The 13,755-nt window shown below is 35.6% G+C and overlaps 2 protein-coding genes across 6 annotated transcripts in view; both read left to right on the forward strand.

Annotated features, from left to right (window-relative positions):
* LOC144967838 (uncharacterized) overlaps window positions 1-3,705 on the forward strand; it is a 6,534-nt gene extending 2,829 nt beyond the window's left edge. For 3 of the 5 annotated variants that reach the window (XM_078905519.1, XM_078905518.1, XM_078905520.1), the window contains exon 2: window positions 575-3,705. In XM_078905519.1, coding sequence (XP_078761645.1) covers window positions 952-3,267 — 2,316 coding nt within the window. In that variant the 5' untranslated portion in view covers window positions 575-951 and the 3' untranslated portion in view covers window positions 3,268-3,705. Of the gene's footprint in view, window positions 1-365 lie in introns of all 5 variants that reach the window. The other 2 variants (XM_078905516.1, XM_078905517.1) reach the window with 2 other exon arrangements.
* LOC144967839 (noelin-3-like) overlaps window positions 1-13,755 on the forward strand; it is a 94,246-nt gene that overhangs the window by 45,217 nt on the left and 35,274 nt on the right. The gene's annotated exons all lie outside the window — the stretch shown is intronic.

Genomic DNA, 13,755 nt, shown 5'->3' on the forward strand with positions numbered 1-13,755 from the left:
CATGACTTTTGACAAGTGTATACAATATTTTAGTGTTATAATTTTAATACGTGCAGTGTATCTTACGAATAATAATAATAATAATAATAATAATAATAATAATAGTAATAATAATAATAATAATAATTTTTTTATCATTATTATATTATATATTATTATTATTATTATTATTATTATTATTATTATTATTATTATTATTATTATTATTATTATTATTATTATTATTATTATTATTATTATTATCATTATTATTATAATTATTATTATTATTACATATTATAATTATTATCATCATCATCATTATTATTATTTTTATTATAATTTTATTATTATTATTATTATTATTATTATTATTATTGCTGTAGATCGTAGGTGAGTGCTATAAAATGATGACATTTTTCCTGATTTGGATTCCCAGTGTGTATCGATTTAAATGACCCTGATCTTAGCAAAAAACTCTCAAACCTGGGACTTCGTTGAGAGTTTTTTATCCAAGATGTGGGTCATTTAATTCGCTCGATAGTTGAAGGACGAGTGTTCTGGCCAAATTTTGAAATATTATGGATTTTTCCAGAGTACGTCAGAGAAGCTAGTATGCGCTTGCCTAAGAAGCTCACAACATTGCCATCCGGAAGTATAACGGAGCAACACACAAAACTATGTGTAACCATGAACTTTTATAGTCCGGCTAATACAGTTTAGCGAGAATTACTCAAAAACGAGGATGTCAAAAAGCAATAACAAAGACCTGAGTGACTTGATCTTCAACCTATCTATACATTTATATAAAGTGAATCATGATGCTGTGTGGGAATTGCCACTTTGACGTCATTATTACACCTGTACTTCCGACATGTATAAAATTACGGTGGCATAAGTGAGTGGTGAAAGTATTGATTTGTGTTACTCTTATTAACAAACAGCAAGGCTGGTTTCTTATTTCCCCAAAAAATGGCAAGATACAGTTTAAAATCGACTTTGGTAACTCTCCTGTCAGTATCAATAATGATCGTTTTGTATTATTTAAATCGTGACTCGACTTACAAAGACGTGATAACTTTTTCATCACAGTCTGTGAAAGAACATTTTGGAAGCAAGTCAGCTTTGCATTCTAGTTTCGATAGATGGGTAATCATAAAACAACCCGGGGCTGATAATCAATTTTGCGGAGCAGCGGCTAGACAATTACATGACTGGAAAATACTTGTTATCGTTGAGAGCGATGAAAGAAATGACGTTTGTAGAACCAAAAACTGCTTAACGTTTCATAAAGCACACCAAAAACAATGGATGTATCCAAAGGATTCTAATCCACAAAATTCAGCTGTACGATTTGCTGTCGCCCATGGGGCTAAGATGGTTTACGTGACAGATGGGTCGAGATCAGTACAAGATTTGCTTCAGCTCCACCTTGACTCGGATTCTATTTCTATCCTAGTCAGTGCAGATGTTACGCTCTTTAATCATTACTTCCATTTCGGTCAGCCTGGTACATATCCTCGTGCTTTCCCTGGGATGTTAAAAGAGCCAAAGAGGCGCACATCAACGTCATACAAACTTCTAGAACAATGGAAGCGACCAGCAATTCAACACGTCGTCGATTTGGACACGTTTCAGTTTCAAAAACAACCAAACATTTCTCCATTATCGAATCAACATCAGCAACAGGAACACATGTTTAACATTTTAGCTAAAGATGAACAAATTTTTGATCCCTTGTCACCTCCCGTTCTAGTCCCCCCTGGTACTTGGTCCTTTTACGGCTCTAAATACACCCTCTACACGTATAACAGTCTTTGGTGTCTTCTTCAACCAATCACATTACGCCCAGAACTCAAAGAAATATGGCGGAGTTTGTATACTCAAAAACTACTTTGGGAGATTGACGAGGGCGTGGGTTTCTATCCATCAACGACAAAACGTGCACTTCAAAATACGATCAATTTGTTCAGAACAGAATATTTAAAAAAACGGCGTATTAATAACGAGATTACAGCTTTACACGCACAGATTACGGGGGAACTTGTTCGATTTTTATCATTCTGGACTTGTCCTCACTCACATACATTTTTTCAATGTATGATAAAATTAAGTATGGATCTTTGGACAAAGAATGATGTTACCTTAACAAAACAATGGGTTGAATTTCTGAAACTCTATGAATATACTGCACCGAGTAGAATAACAAAGGGACCAAATTTCTTTAAAAATTCAAAGAGAATCCGGTATGTCTCACCCCAGACTGGTTCAATTATTGATGGAACATCTGCTTTTAACTTTAATTCCTACAATGTTACACATCATGTCAAAGAAGTGAGCAATATTTGTAATAACTTTAGTAAAAACTTTGACGATGATTATCAAGTATTAGAATCTCAATATAAAGAAAGTGGTGGATTTTCAAAAATAGATAAACTAAATCAATTCTTTTCCGATGTATTAGTCCTAGTTGTATTCAATACACCACACTATAAGAATTTGAATAGTATTCTAAAAGCCTTTATGCCAATCTATCCTAACGTTGTGTTCTGTGGTTATAATTGGCGTGCATTTCAGATACATACAAGCTATATAAAACGTCCTTTGACATTCATAGAATTCTTCTCCAAAAGAGGGCATTATGGATACCAGTGCACAAGTATAGCGATGAAAATGGGCTACAGAGTTAAAGGTTATTTTCACACGGGAGATGACGTCATTCATTTTTGGTGGCATTCTCTTCCTTTGGACACGCAACAAATCTGGATGAACCGAAATCTATCCACGATAACGAATGGATGGTTTTGGTGGAAAAATGCGTCCGGGTCTGAGTCGTATGAACATTCTATACATCATATTAAATCAACAACCAGACCTATAAGCGCAAAGGACATCACAGTTTCCCACGACACATTTCTCAAAAACTTGTTGGACAATACAAATGGAGCCGGAGTTATCCGTGGTGTCAGTGACACCATGTATATTCCTGAAAGATACAAAAAGGACGTGATTTATTACTTTGATATATTCTATAAAGAAAAAACCTTTCTAGAAATTGCCGTACCTGTAGTGATATGGGGGATTACTAAACTTGAAAACATTTGGATGTTTGGGACTCGGAGCCTTTGGTATGACGATAGGAAAAATCTCACAATGTTTTATGAACAGGACTTCAAAAACGATACAATTTTAACGTTGCATCCTGCCAAATTGTCAACATTGAATAGTAAATCCTTTTTCTGTAACACCTATCTTGTAGATTTACTAAAACAAATTACCAAACAATAACAGTCTCTGTCGGTGTAGAAACAGTAGCATTACCATTTAACTGCCTACACTAGAAAGACAAATATTTAAAATTTGGCCAGAAAAATTGTCCTTTAATTATCGATCGATTTAAATGAGCTTTGCCATGGCAAAAAATATCAAACCTGGGACCTGGCAATTTTCCAGGTTTGAGAGTTTTTGTAAAGACGAGAGTCATTTAAATCTATCTATACTTGAAGAACGAGTTTTCTCGCCAAATATTTACATATTTGTCTTCTAAAGTACGGCAGTTAACTGGTTAATAACCGAGTCTTTTAGTTAACGTGGACAATAATGCTTCTAAATTATATAATTAAAGGAGCTGTTTATTCAAAATACATTTTTGGTTGATCTACTATTTAATTGTTGCATTTTATTCACAAAAGTCATCAAAAGATCGAATAAAAGACACACTTGCTACACAAACGCCATTTACACATCTTTATCCATAGAGTGAACAGCCATTCTGAATCTGCCGTACTTTAAAAAAGACATTTTTAAAAAGTGTTTCAAACGTAGTGTCTATCCTGAGTCCTTCTCCAGACCTCTTGACGTCATGAGTTCAAGACACACAACCCCGCGAAGTTTGATTACAAGCCAGCAGTACTGCTAAAGCTCTATTCTCAACACAAACATAAAACACAGACACGATCGAGACATTGAGTAAGCTCCAATATTGGAGTTGAATATCAATTCAGAAAATTGAATGGAGCAGGCACTTATGTTGAAAATAACAGAAAATGAAGTGAGTAGAAAAGTGACTCTATTGTCTTTTCTGTTATTATCAACATAAGTGCCTGCTCCACTCACTTTTCTGAATTGGTGTTTGTAGTCTTGCGTTATGAAATTCCGGACGAGTTTCCGTTGAGCGCAAATTTGGAGCTCAGCTAGGGATTTAACAGAAAAACAAACAAAAAAATTCCCTTAAAAAACTTGAGCTTTTATATAGAGAACCATCCATTAAATGTGCTCAATGTGGTTCATATAGGGGCTCCAAGCCAATTGAACACTTAACTTGTAGGATGAGACATTACGCCTGAAAGGTTCTAGCAGCATTTATGTAAACACAAATAATGCTGTTAACGACCAGGTACCCATTTTACTCCTAAGTACCACGAAACAGTGTGAGTAAAGAGGCTTTTCATAGGACTCAACGTTGCATTGCCCAGCGCGGGACTCGAACTACGGACCTACAAGTACAAGTCCGAAAGCGAGTGTCATACCGAAGGACCACAAAGTCACAAGTAGAGTTTGTAGCAAGCATCATTTTATGCTATACAGTCCCTCTTCAGTATTGGCACGTAAATGAACTCTGGCCCTTTGGACCGCGAAACATTTGGAGTTTTCTTTTTTAAAACCGCACAATTCTTGCAAGCACTGAAATCGACGGTCTACATGTATTTTTTTTCATTTCTCTGCTTACTCAGTGAGTTTAGACTTTCTACTATTTTCCTTGCTGTTGAAAGGAAAGTAAAAAACAGAGCAGACACATACAATTATCAATAATTTAGACTAGTCCGTGTCCGCGGCTAAAAAAGAGTGTTACCAACAAGATTAAAACTTGAAATATTCATCAACCGCCTCCGGTGATCAGCCTAGTAAAGAACTGTGAAAACATTGGCTCTCTCTGCAATAATCAGCTAATAGAACAGGCTCTGAAATTAGTCACCTAGCTAGGGCTGCATAGCAGCCGTGCAGCACTCTTTAACCAGTTAATTGTCGTACACTGGAAAGACACCTATTTAAAAATTTGGCCAGAAAACTCGTCCTTCAAATCGATTTACATGACACTCATATTTGAAGGACGAGTTTTCTGGCCAAATTTTTAATCCTGATTAATTTACTTGGGTCGACTCTATGACTAGAGGGCTTTCTTGTGTGTGACTTATCATCTGAAGTTGGTGAAATATCGGATTAAATTAGTTGGTGAGAAGCGAGTTTAAGTCAAAATGATCAATAATATTAAATTTTAGTAAGAAATTATATTCTTTCCCCCTCAATCAAAATTCAAGTTCAACCAATTTAATCTTCGCGATGTCAAAAAGAGAATGGAAGAAATAGAAAACTAAAATTCACTTCATTCATCTTAAATGAGAAATTTGTCTCCCGCGCTTGCTCTAAAGAAAGGCTGGAATAATCCAGGCGTAAGCCGCAGTTCATCTCCGCCCAGTGAACGAGGTGTAGGTGACTTGCGCAATGTCACACGGTGCGACATGGAGCCTAATTCTTTAACTTCTTTGGTGCTGTACGCTTAGGAAGTAGCAAATATTATGATTCCAATACATCTTTTTATACTTTTTTTTGGTGTATGAATCATAATATTCGATATAATATCATATCTGTACAAGCACATAAAAAACTGAGCTTTTATATAGAGCAATATCAACTGAAAATACCTAAAGCACTTTACATAATGTTCCTAGCCAACAGCAACACATAACATGTAGGACGAGACATGACGCCTTTTATGCAATTTTCCCCCTTTTTTAAAAGACAGATACAACGCTGTTCACGGCCAAGTACTCATTTTACACCTGAGTACGATAAGAGAAATTGAAATAAGGGCCTTTTCCAAAGACTCATCTATGGCTGCCCAAAGCGGGACTCGAACCGAGAACCTTCAGATCCGAAGGCGAGTGCCATACCACTAGACCACGGTTTAACACAAGATATGCGTTATACCTAAATTTGCGCAATTCGTATTATTTCTACCTTCTAAGATCATTCTTTTTTTTTTCAATTTTTAATATGTTTAGTTTATCATCTTGCTTTCACTCATTTTGATCGCAGATGAAGGTGCTTAAGTCATTACTGCAGAGACTTACCCATTCCGGTGGACGAGTTGTTTTGCGATCGGACACGCGTAGAGTTTAGTAATTGGAAATTATAAGTTAGTGTTTTTATTTATTTTGGCGATTGACAAAAGATAAAACTTTTGGAGTGAATTGAATTGAGTAACACCGAGAGATAATTACAATGTAAATATGCATAGCTTTGAGACGAAGAACTTTCTTTTACATCAATGTACAACATTTCGGTTCTTGGGCAATCTCTCTTTCTCTCGTTAATTATGTTGGCTCAAAATATGTCCAAACCGAATCTGTATTATGTGACTATTGTTGACCAAACCATATGCCGACAAATTAGCTTCTCTAGACCTGACTGAGTAACATGAATAAACAGTATGAATCAACCCAGTTCGTGTTTGATACGTTAAACGCGTGATGAAGGTAACAAGAGTAGACTCTCCTTGTAACCACAATTACTTGAAGAACCATTCTGCGTACCCTGAATAAAAACACGTATCTAAAACTTTGGCCAGAAAACTGGTTCTTCAAATATCAATCGATTTTTAAAGACCCTCATCTTGGAAAAACTCTCAAACCAGGTTCTTCGCAAAGTGCCGGGTTCGAGAGTTGTTTTCTTTTTCCAAGATGAAGCAATATCAATATGTGAAGGACAAGTTTTCTGGCCAATTTTTTCAGTGCATGATAGTATTCTTATGCACCATTTTACGTTATGATCGTCATTTGTAATTTCAAACATATTTGGACAACATTCATTTTCCACTGAACGCTATTGTTTGGCGTGGTAATACACCGTGCATGAAAAAGCGTAGGAAGTGAAGACACAAAAGTTGTTGTATTTTTGCAATCTTTTAAAGAAAAAATTGACTCTATGAATTATCTATAACTATGTAGAGTCTTCTGACTTCCCTCAATGGGAAGGAGGTCACTTGCTGTGTCTTCTAACCCCTCCTCCCCTACCCCCACCTATATTTGCTTTCCGAGTTAATTCCTGTCTTTATCTTGGAATGATTTGCTAGGTTTTTCCTGGCCCTGGCCGGAGTCCTTGGCTGAGGGTGAAACCATCAAATGTATAATATTAGTTTTAGGAAATGATTTTTTTCCTTATAAATCATATTTCATTTTGTATTGTAATATTTCTTTTGTTTTGAATATAATATTTTGTGGGAATTTGAGTGTATTCCTATTGGTGGGCTCGTGTGCTTGTGTCTGGATGGGACTTTTAGGTGATCTCACAAACAAAGCACATTGTTAATTTGCTCTTGGAATCTTCATATGTTCCCTATGTAGACCAGCCCCCTTTCTGTTACATTTTCTCATGTGATTTAATTGTAAATCTGAAATTATTAAAAAAATCATTTTCGCTGAAATGACCTAATAGTTTTGCAAGCGCCGTAAAACCCCCCAAGAAAATATATTATATGAATTTTATGGTGTACGCGAAAGTCCATCGTTAAGCATCTCCTTGCAGATATACAGGGTGACCATAAAGTTATTCTCTGTTTACTTACATCTTCATCAGAAAAAAACGTTACAACCACAATACTTTAAACATGGACATATGAATTCATACATGCTGTTCATGTTGTTTACCATTATCTTTTACTAAATGTGCCTCAGTATGGTTGCTATGGCTACCTACAAGCAAATTCAACCTATTTTCGAGTTCTTTACTTATGATTTGTAGTCATTGTAGCCTGATGTATTCAATAACAGTTCTTATATTTCATGGCAAGCGTTCCAACATCTGGTATGGTAGCTGAATAAACAATGTATCTGATGTCGCCCAATAGGAAAAAGATATGAATAAATGTCCGATGACCTAGGCGGTCAGACAATGGAGTCAATCTGTCTGGAAACGTGTCGTTTAGAAGTTTGCAAAAGGCCTGTCTGGAAGGTGGAGCAACACCGTCTTAATAAAAAATTATTTATGGCTGACATTTACGAAGATGGGATGCAGCATTGCATTTTAATAGACATTTTCAGTAGTAAACGTTTTCACTCTAAAGAGAGATGGGCCTATAATTCTTTTTATGTGTATCTGCTATCACGAAACTTTAACTTTGTGTTCCAGGAATTTTAAAATACCCGTTTCTCTGATGGTTTCATTTAAAAATCGTTTTCATGTCCTGTAATAGTCTGCCCAACTGGGCTATCAAATGTTTTTGAGCTACTTTTGCCTATTTTATTTCATGCAATCACATTACACAAAAGAACTTTTTCGCTATTATTCTAAAATAGAAGGAGAGAAAATTGGGGTCTTTTAAGTTATGTTCATTTTGCTGACTTTGGTAATGTAATGAAAGCCATGGGCATAAATGTATGACTTTTCCTTATAAGATGGTAAACATCAGATGCGAATAACTACAATATTTTAAAAAATAATACGCCTTTGAAGTCATGAAAAGACTGTATGTCTATTGTTTTCATTATGACAAGCAATTCTCCTACAAATGTGACATTAGTGCTTGGTATACTTATAGATGACGTCAATGTCCTAGCAATTATATTGAGAGACATGTTGGACGAATGATAAGTAAAAGTAACTTGAGTTTTTATATAGTGCAATATCCACTTACGCACTCTAATCCCTTTACAAGGGGTCACAAAACTTAACATGCAGGACGACTGTTATCACATTTTTTCCGGCAGGGACGACGCTGTTAACAGACATATAATCATTTTACACATGAGTACGGTGAGAGAAAATGAATAAAAAGCCCTTTTCAAGGACCCAACCAATCGCCGCCCAGAGCGAGACTCGAATCCGAGATCTCCCGATATATCAAAAGGCGAGTGTCCAACCACAAGTCCACATCGTCGCGCAATTTGTCCTGAAACTGTATTATCAAAAGTTCATGGCCTCGTATTGTCGGACGGACGCGCTACCGACCACTACAACACAGAGGCTACCTGAAAATCGGGTGAAGTCAATGTTTCTGTTTCTTACCAACGAGAGGCTGGGATGATATAAATTCTATTTCAATAATACTTATATTTCTTTGAAGTCTCATACCAAAGATCTAAAGACTTGAAGACAACTTAAGTGTCGTTTTAATCTCTAAATGTTTAAAGTTATGAATACGATCACAATTTAAAAAGAGAATGAAGACACACCCTTTGGGCTAACCCACATCGGAGACTGACTCCGACGACCCGGCACTGTCGTACCCTACCGTCTTCTGGATAAAGACGTCGGGCACGGACAAAATACTAAGAATAAAGAGAAGACCCGCAAGACCCGCACATACCAAGAACCCGACGTCTTCTGTCGTTTTTTTTTTCGTGCTTGGTATGGGTCGGTCTCGCGGCTTTTCTCTTTATTCCCAGTATTTTGTCCGTGCCCGACGTCTTTATCCGGAAGACGGCAGAGAACGGCAGTGCCGGGTCATCGGAGTCAGTCTCCGGTGTGGACTTAGCCTTAAACTCACAACCACCTCCTTAACCGTTTTTCGTCTTCCTCATCACATCAAAGACCCGCCATTGTTTTCGTCTGCTCGTGATTTTCTCCTTCTTTTGTAATTGAATTACGGGTATTTGGTCTAACGGAATTTCCATCTCTTCAAACGTGAGTGGAACAACAAATCATCCGTGCTGAGATCCCAGCCTATATTTTTGTTCCAATTTTACCCGTTGGTTGTGTGGTTGGATCTTTTTCGATTCCTTATTTCTCCCCTTTATATTTACTAGAGAATATGAATGTAGATAGATGGCGTCGTTCAAATGAACGATTTGTTCGATTTATTCTACTGCATACAACCAATAGAACTAACCTTTTCAATAAAGTATATCTTGAGTTGTACCAAGGACTTTTTAAAATTATTAATTTATAATTCAATCTATTAAATAACTAATCTATTAACTACATCTTTAGACGATTTTACATTATAATTAGTATTACCATTATAATAATAATAATAATAATAATAATTATTATTATTATTATTATTATTATTATCATTATTATTAATATGATTATTATTTATTATTATTATTATTAATTATTATTATTATTATTATTATTATTATTATTATTATTATTATTATTATTATTGTTATTATTATTATTATTATTATTATTATTATTATTATTATTATTATTATTATTATTATTATTATTATTATTATTATTATTATCATCATCATCATTATTACTATCATTGTTTGCCTTGCTTTATTTTTGCTTTTACTTACTTGATTTGTTGATGAAAATATTATATTCTTGTATGAGTTATATTGACAATTGTCTAAAAATAAACTTTTGAATCGTTGAATCGATTAAGTTCATTATCACTTGAATTTGTGGCGAAGCAAATACAACGGTTACACTAAGCTACAAAGAGACTGGGAGAGAATAAAAAAGCTTTTAAAAGAACAAAATGCATGGCATGACACGCTGCCTTAACAACGCCATTTTCTTATCTTTCATTCGTCTTTAATGTTTCAGTCATCATGTTTTGTTGACAAAGGAGAAACCCGAAACGTCCACAACCATCTGTCTTCGTTCATCAAATTGACGCTTCTATTCCATTTTGTATGTTATTATAACATAATTAATCCTTATAATAAAAGTAAAAATTCAGTATCTGGCTCAATTGACAATATGCCGGAATGAGTAAATGGATCATAAATTATATGGTATTTTGCTCAATGTGGCAATTCTCTATGAGACTAATATAACTTGTCAGCACGATCTCTTTCTGGCTCCTAAAAGGGTTAGACATTATCGGAAGACCCTTGCTGCGATGTTATGATGTAGTTCCAACATAATATTGATTTTTGAGAATGTAAAAGTTAGAATAATTGATCAGAACCTCTTGGATAGGATTTTTTATCATATTCCCAGATGGAAAGTTTTGTAATGAAACGCTACTTGATGCTTTGAGGAGAAAAAGAAACACTAATAAATATAAGAGTCTTATTTTAATCTTTTCATATATCTATGTACCAAACCTAAACTCCGAAATAGCTGCCGTTACCTTAACAAAAATGTTGTTAAATGTGTCATTTATATTTTTTTTTTAATGCTTGTGGAAAGGTAAGAGGTTTAATCGCTTTTTGAGTCAATTAATTATACTAACGTTTGTTACATTTTTAATCATAAATTGTTCCGGAATGATTAGAAAAAATATTCAGGGGTCTTTAGCCAGATCTGAACGCACGACTTAAAGCTCTTGAGGCGATTGATTTATTACCACTCCACCAGTCGCCTCATCAGAAAGCAAATGAGAGAGAGAGAGAGAGAGAGAGAGAGAGAGAGAGAGAGAGAGAGAGAGAGAGAGAGAGAGAGAGAGAGAAGTGGGGGGGGGCGGAGAGAGAGAGTGTGTGTGTGAGAGAGAGAGAGAAAGAGAGAGAGAGAAAGAGAGAGAGAGAGAGAGAGAGAGAGAGAGAGAGAGTGATAGAGAGAGTGATGGAAAAAGACAGACAGACAGCGACTGACACACATACATACACACAAACACATGCATAAAGAGAAACATGTTATTTTAAAATTTAAGAACAAATGAAAGAGCATATAATGATTTAATGTTTAAGAGTGTCAAGTGTATCCGGCGTACTTTGAACGAACATTTTCATAAATTACGGCCAGAAATCTCGTCCTTTAAATAGCTATCTATATAATATTTCATTTTAATCAATCGGTTTTTGAAAGTTGAGTTTTCCGACCAAAAGTTCAAAAATGCGATTGTTTAGAATTCGACAATATAAACGTCATCTTACATGTAATGGACCATGAATATTAATATGACATGAAAAGCTACATCAAATGATTGTTGACTGCCGAGATGTGAACATTATTGACACTCAGTTCAATATTCCAAGCAAGATGAATGATTAATGCATGTTTGATTTTGTGCGGCTTTGTGGTCTAGTGATATGACACTCGCTTTCGGATCGGAAGGTCGTGGGTTCGAGCCTCGCGCTCGGCGCATAGTTGAGTCCTTGGAGAAGGCTCTTTACTCACATTATCTCACTGTACCCAGGTGTGAAACGAGTACCTGGCCGTGAACAGTGTTGTCTTTGTCCAAACAAAAATTGTAATATCGCCTAACAGGCGCCATGTCCCGTTCTAAATATTACGTGTTGTTGTTGGCCAGGGACCCCTTGTAAAGCGCTTTGAGTACGTTTAGTGGATATTGCTCTATATAAAAGCTCAAGTTTTTTGGGGTTTTTTTTTTCGAGATGTCCAATGCTCAGTTGGTAGAGTATTCACGCTGAACAATCAAAGCGTCCTATATTATATCCTGCAGAAAAATGGGTGACTGGATCTGCTAGATATTGCGGAAATTACTAGGACAAACAAGTCGGGACGTCAAACCTTCCTTTTTCCGGTTCCATATTCCTTGGAAGTGTGAAACAGTCATCTGCACAATGTATAAAAAAAACATAATTGGCTATAGATTGAATCAGAACGATTTTAGTAGAAGGGTGCATAGACAGAATCTTATGATTACGGGCCGTAAAAGAACAAGGATGGGTGATCTTTATTGATGACCAGTATTTATTTAGGCTAGAAAACAAGATGCCGTCACTGTGAGACCAAAAGAATAGTTGCACAATTTGTGTATCCAGTCGTCCGGAAAACTGGCTTTACACTTTCAATCAGATTAGAAACAGTATTTTGACATCACACGTTTGTTTCCTTTTGCAATAGACTATCTAAACGGTTAGATGGTTACTGTGTAATTAACGCTGCAGGAACGGGATAAACTCCAGCGCATGGACTTGACATTTTGAGGGACTGAACTTGAATTTGTGTACAAAGAAATCAGGAGAATGCGTCGGTTGCTCAGTGGCATAGTGTATCATCGTGTATCAAGAGATATTGATATCGGTTAGTGACTAGATGGGGGACAATTTTGCCCCCAAAGTTGTGTCCATTCAGGTGTTAATGAGTACTCTAATTTTTGAGTGTCTTTGGATTCTTACGACGAGTTTTTTGTCAAGATGAGGGCCATAAAATCGAACGATATTTGAAGGACAAGCTATATGGTCAAATGTTTAAATACGTGTTTTTTCCAGATTACGGCAGTTAACTGGTTAATAGTGAGTATAATTACTTTCCAGAATCGATTCCCACCTACTTTGTACTTTCACTCCAATACCCCTGAAGCACAGGGGCGAAAAAGCGTAAAGTGTTCGAAAACCCATGTTCTCCTTTGGACTGACGAATAAACAGGAAGGAAATCGTTTCCATTACTGCATCACGGACTAGATCACAGAACAAAACATTTTGCGAAGTATTGATTTAGAGAGTAAAGACAAAAAATATGACACACAAAAAGGTAAACAAAACAAATGGTTATTCTCTTGTATTCACAATTAGAATTGATTAAACGGATAATTAATTTAGATCCCATTTAGATGAGCGAATCTGATTTCCTTCACATAATTTTATGTGGTATAAAATATCTTATATGTAACATTACGCAGTTTGTCCTCAATGTTTTCAAATTAAAAAAAAACTGGATTGTATGCGAGTAGCTCATTATTTGAAACAGTTCGAGTGAAACAAAATCCCTAAGGTGATAATGGCTGATAAAGACAAGTAGACTCCTCCTGAAAATGCCAGACAGATCATAAAACAAAATAAATAAATAAAATTCCTTTTATTCATCCCATAGGGGAAATTTGTCTCTAGGGTCTATTCCAAGGGAAAACT

Source organism: Berghia stephanieae, chromosome 3 (assembly GCF_034508935.2).
Source record: "Berghia stephanieae isolate SIO BIC M18660-M18661 chromosome 3, UCSD_Bste_1.3, whole genome shotgun sequence".
In the NCBI taxonomy this organism is placed as follows: domain Eukaryota; kingdom Metazoa; phylum Mollusca; class Gastropoda; order Nudibranchia; family Aeolidiidae; genus Berghia; species Berghia stephanieae.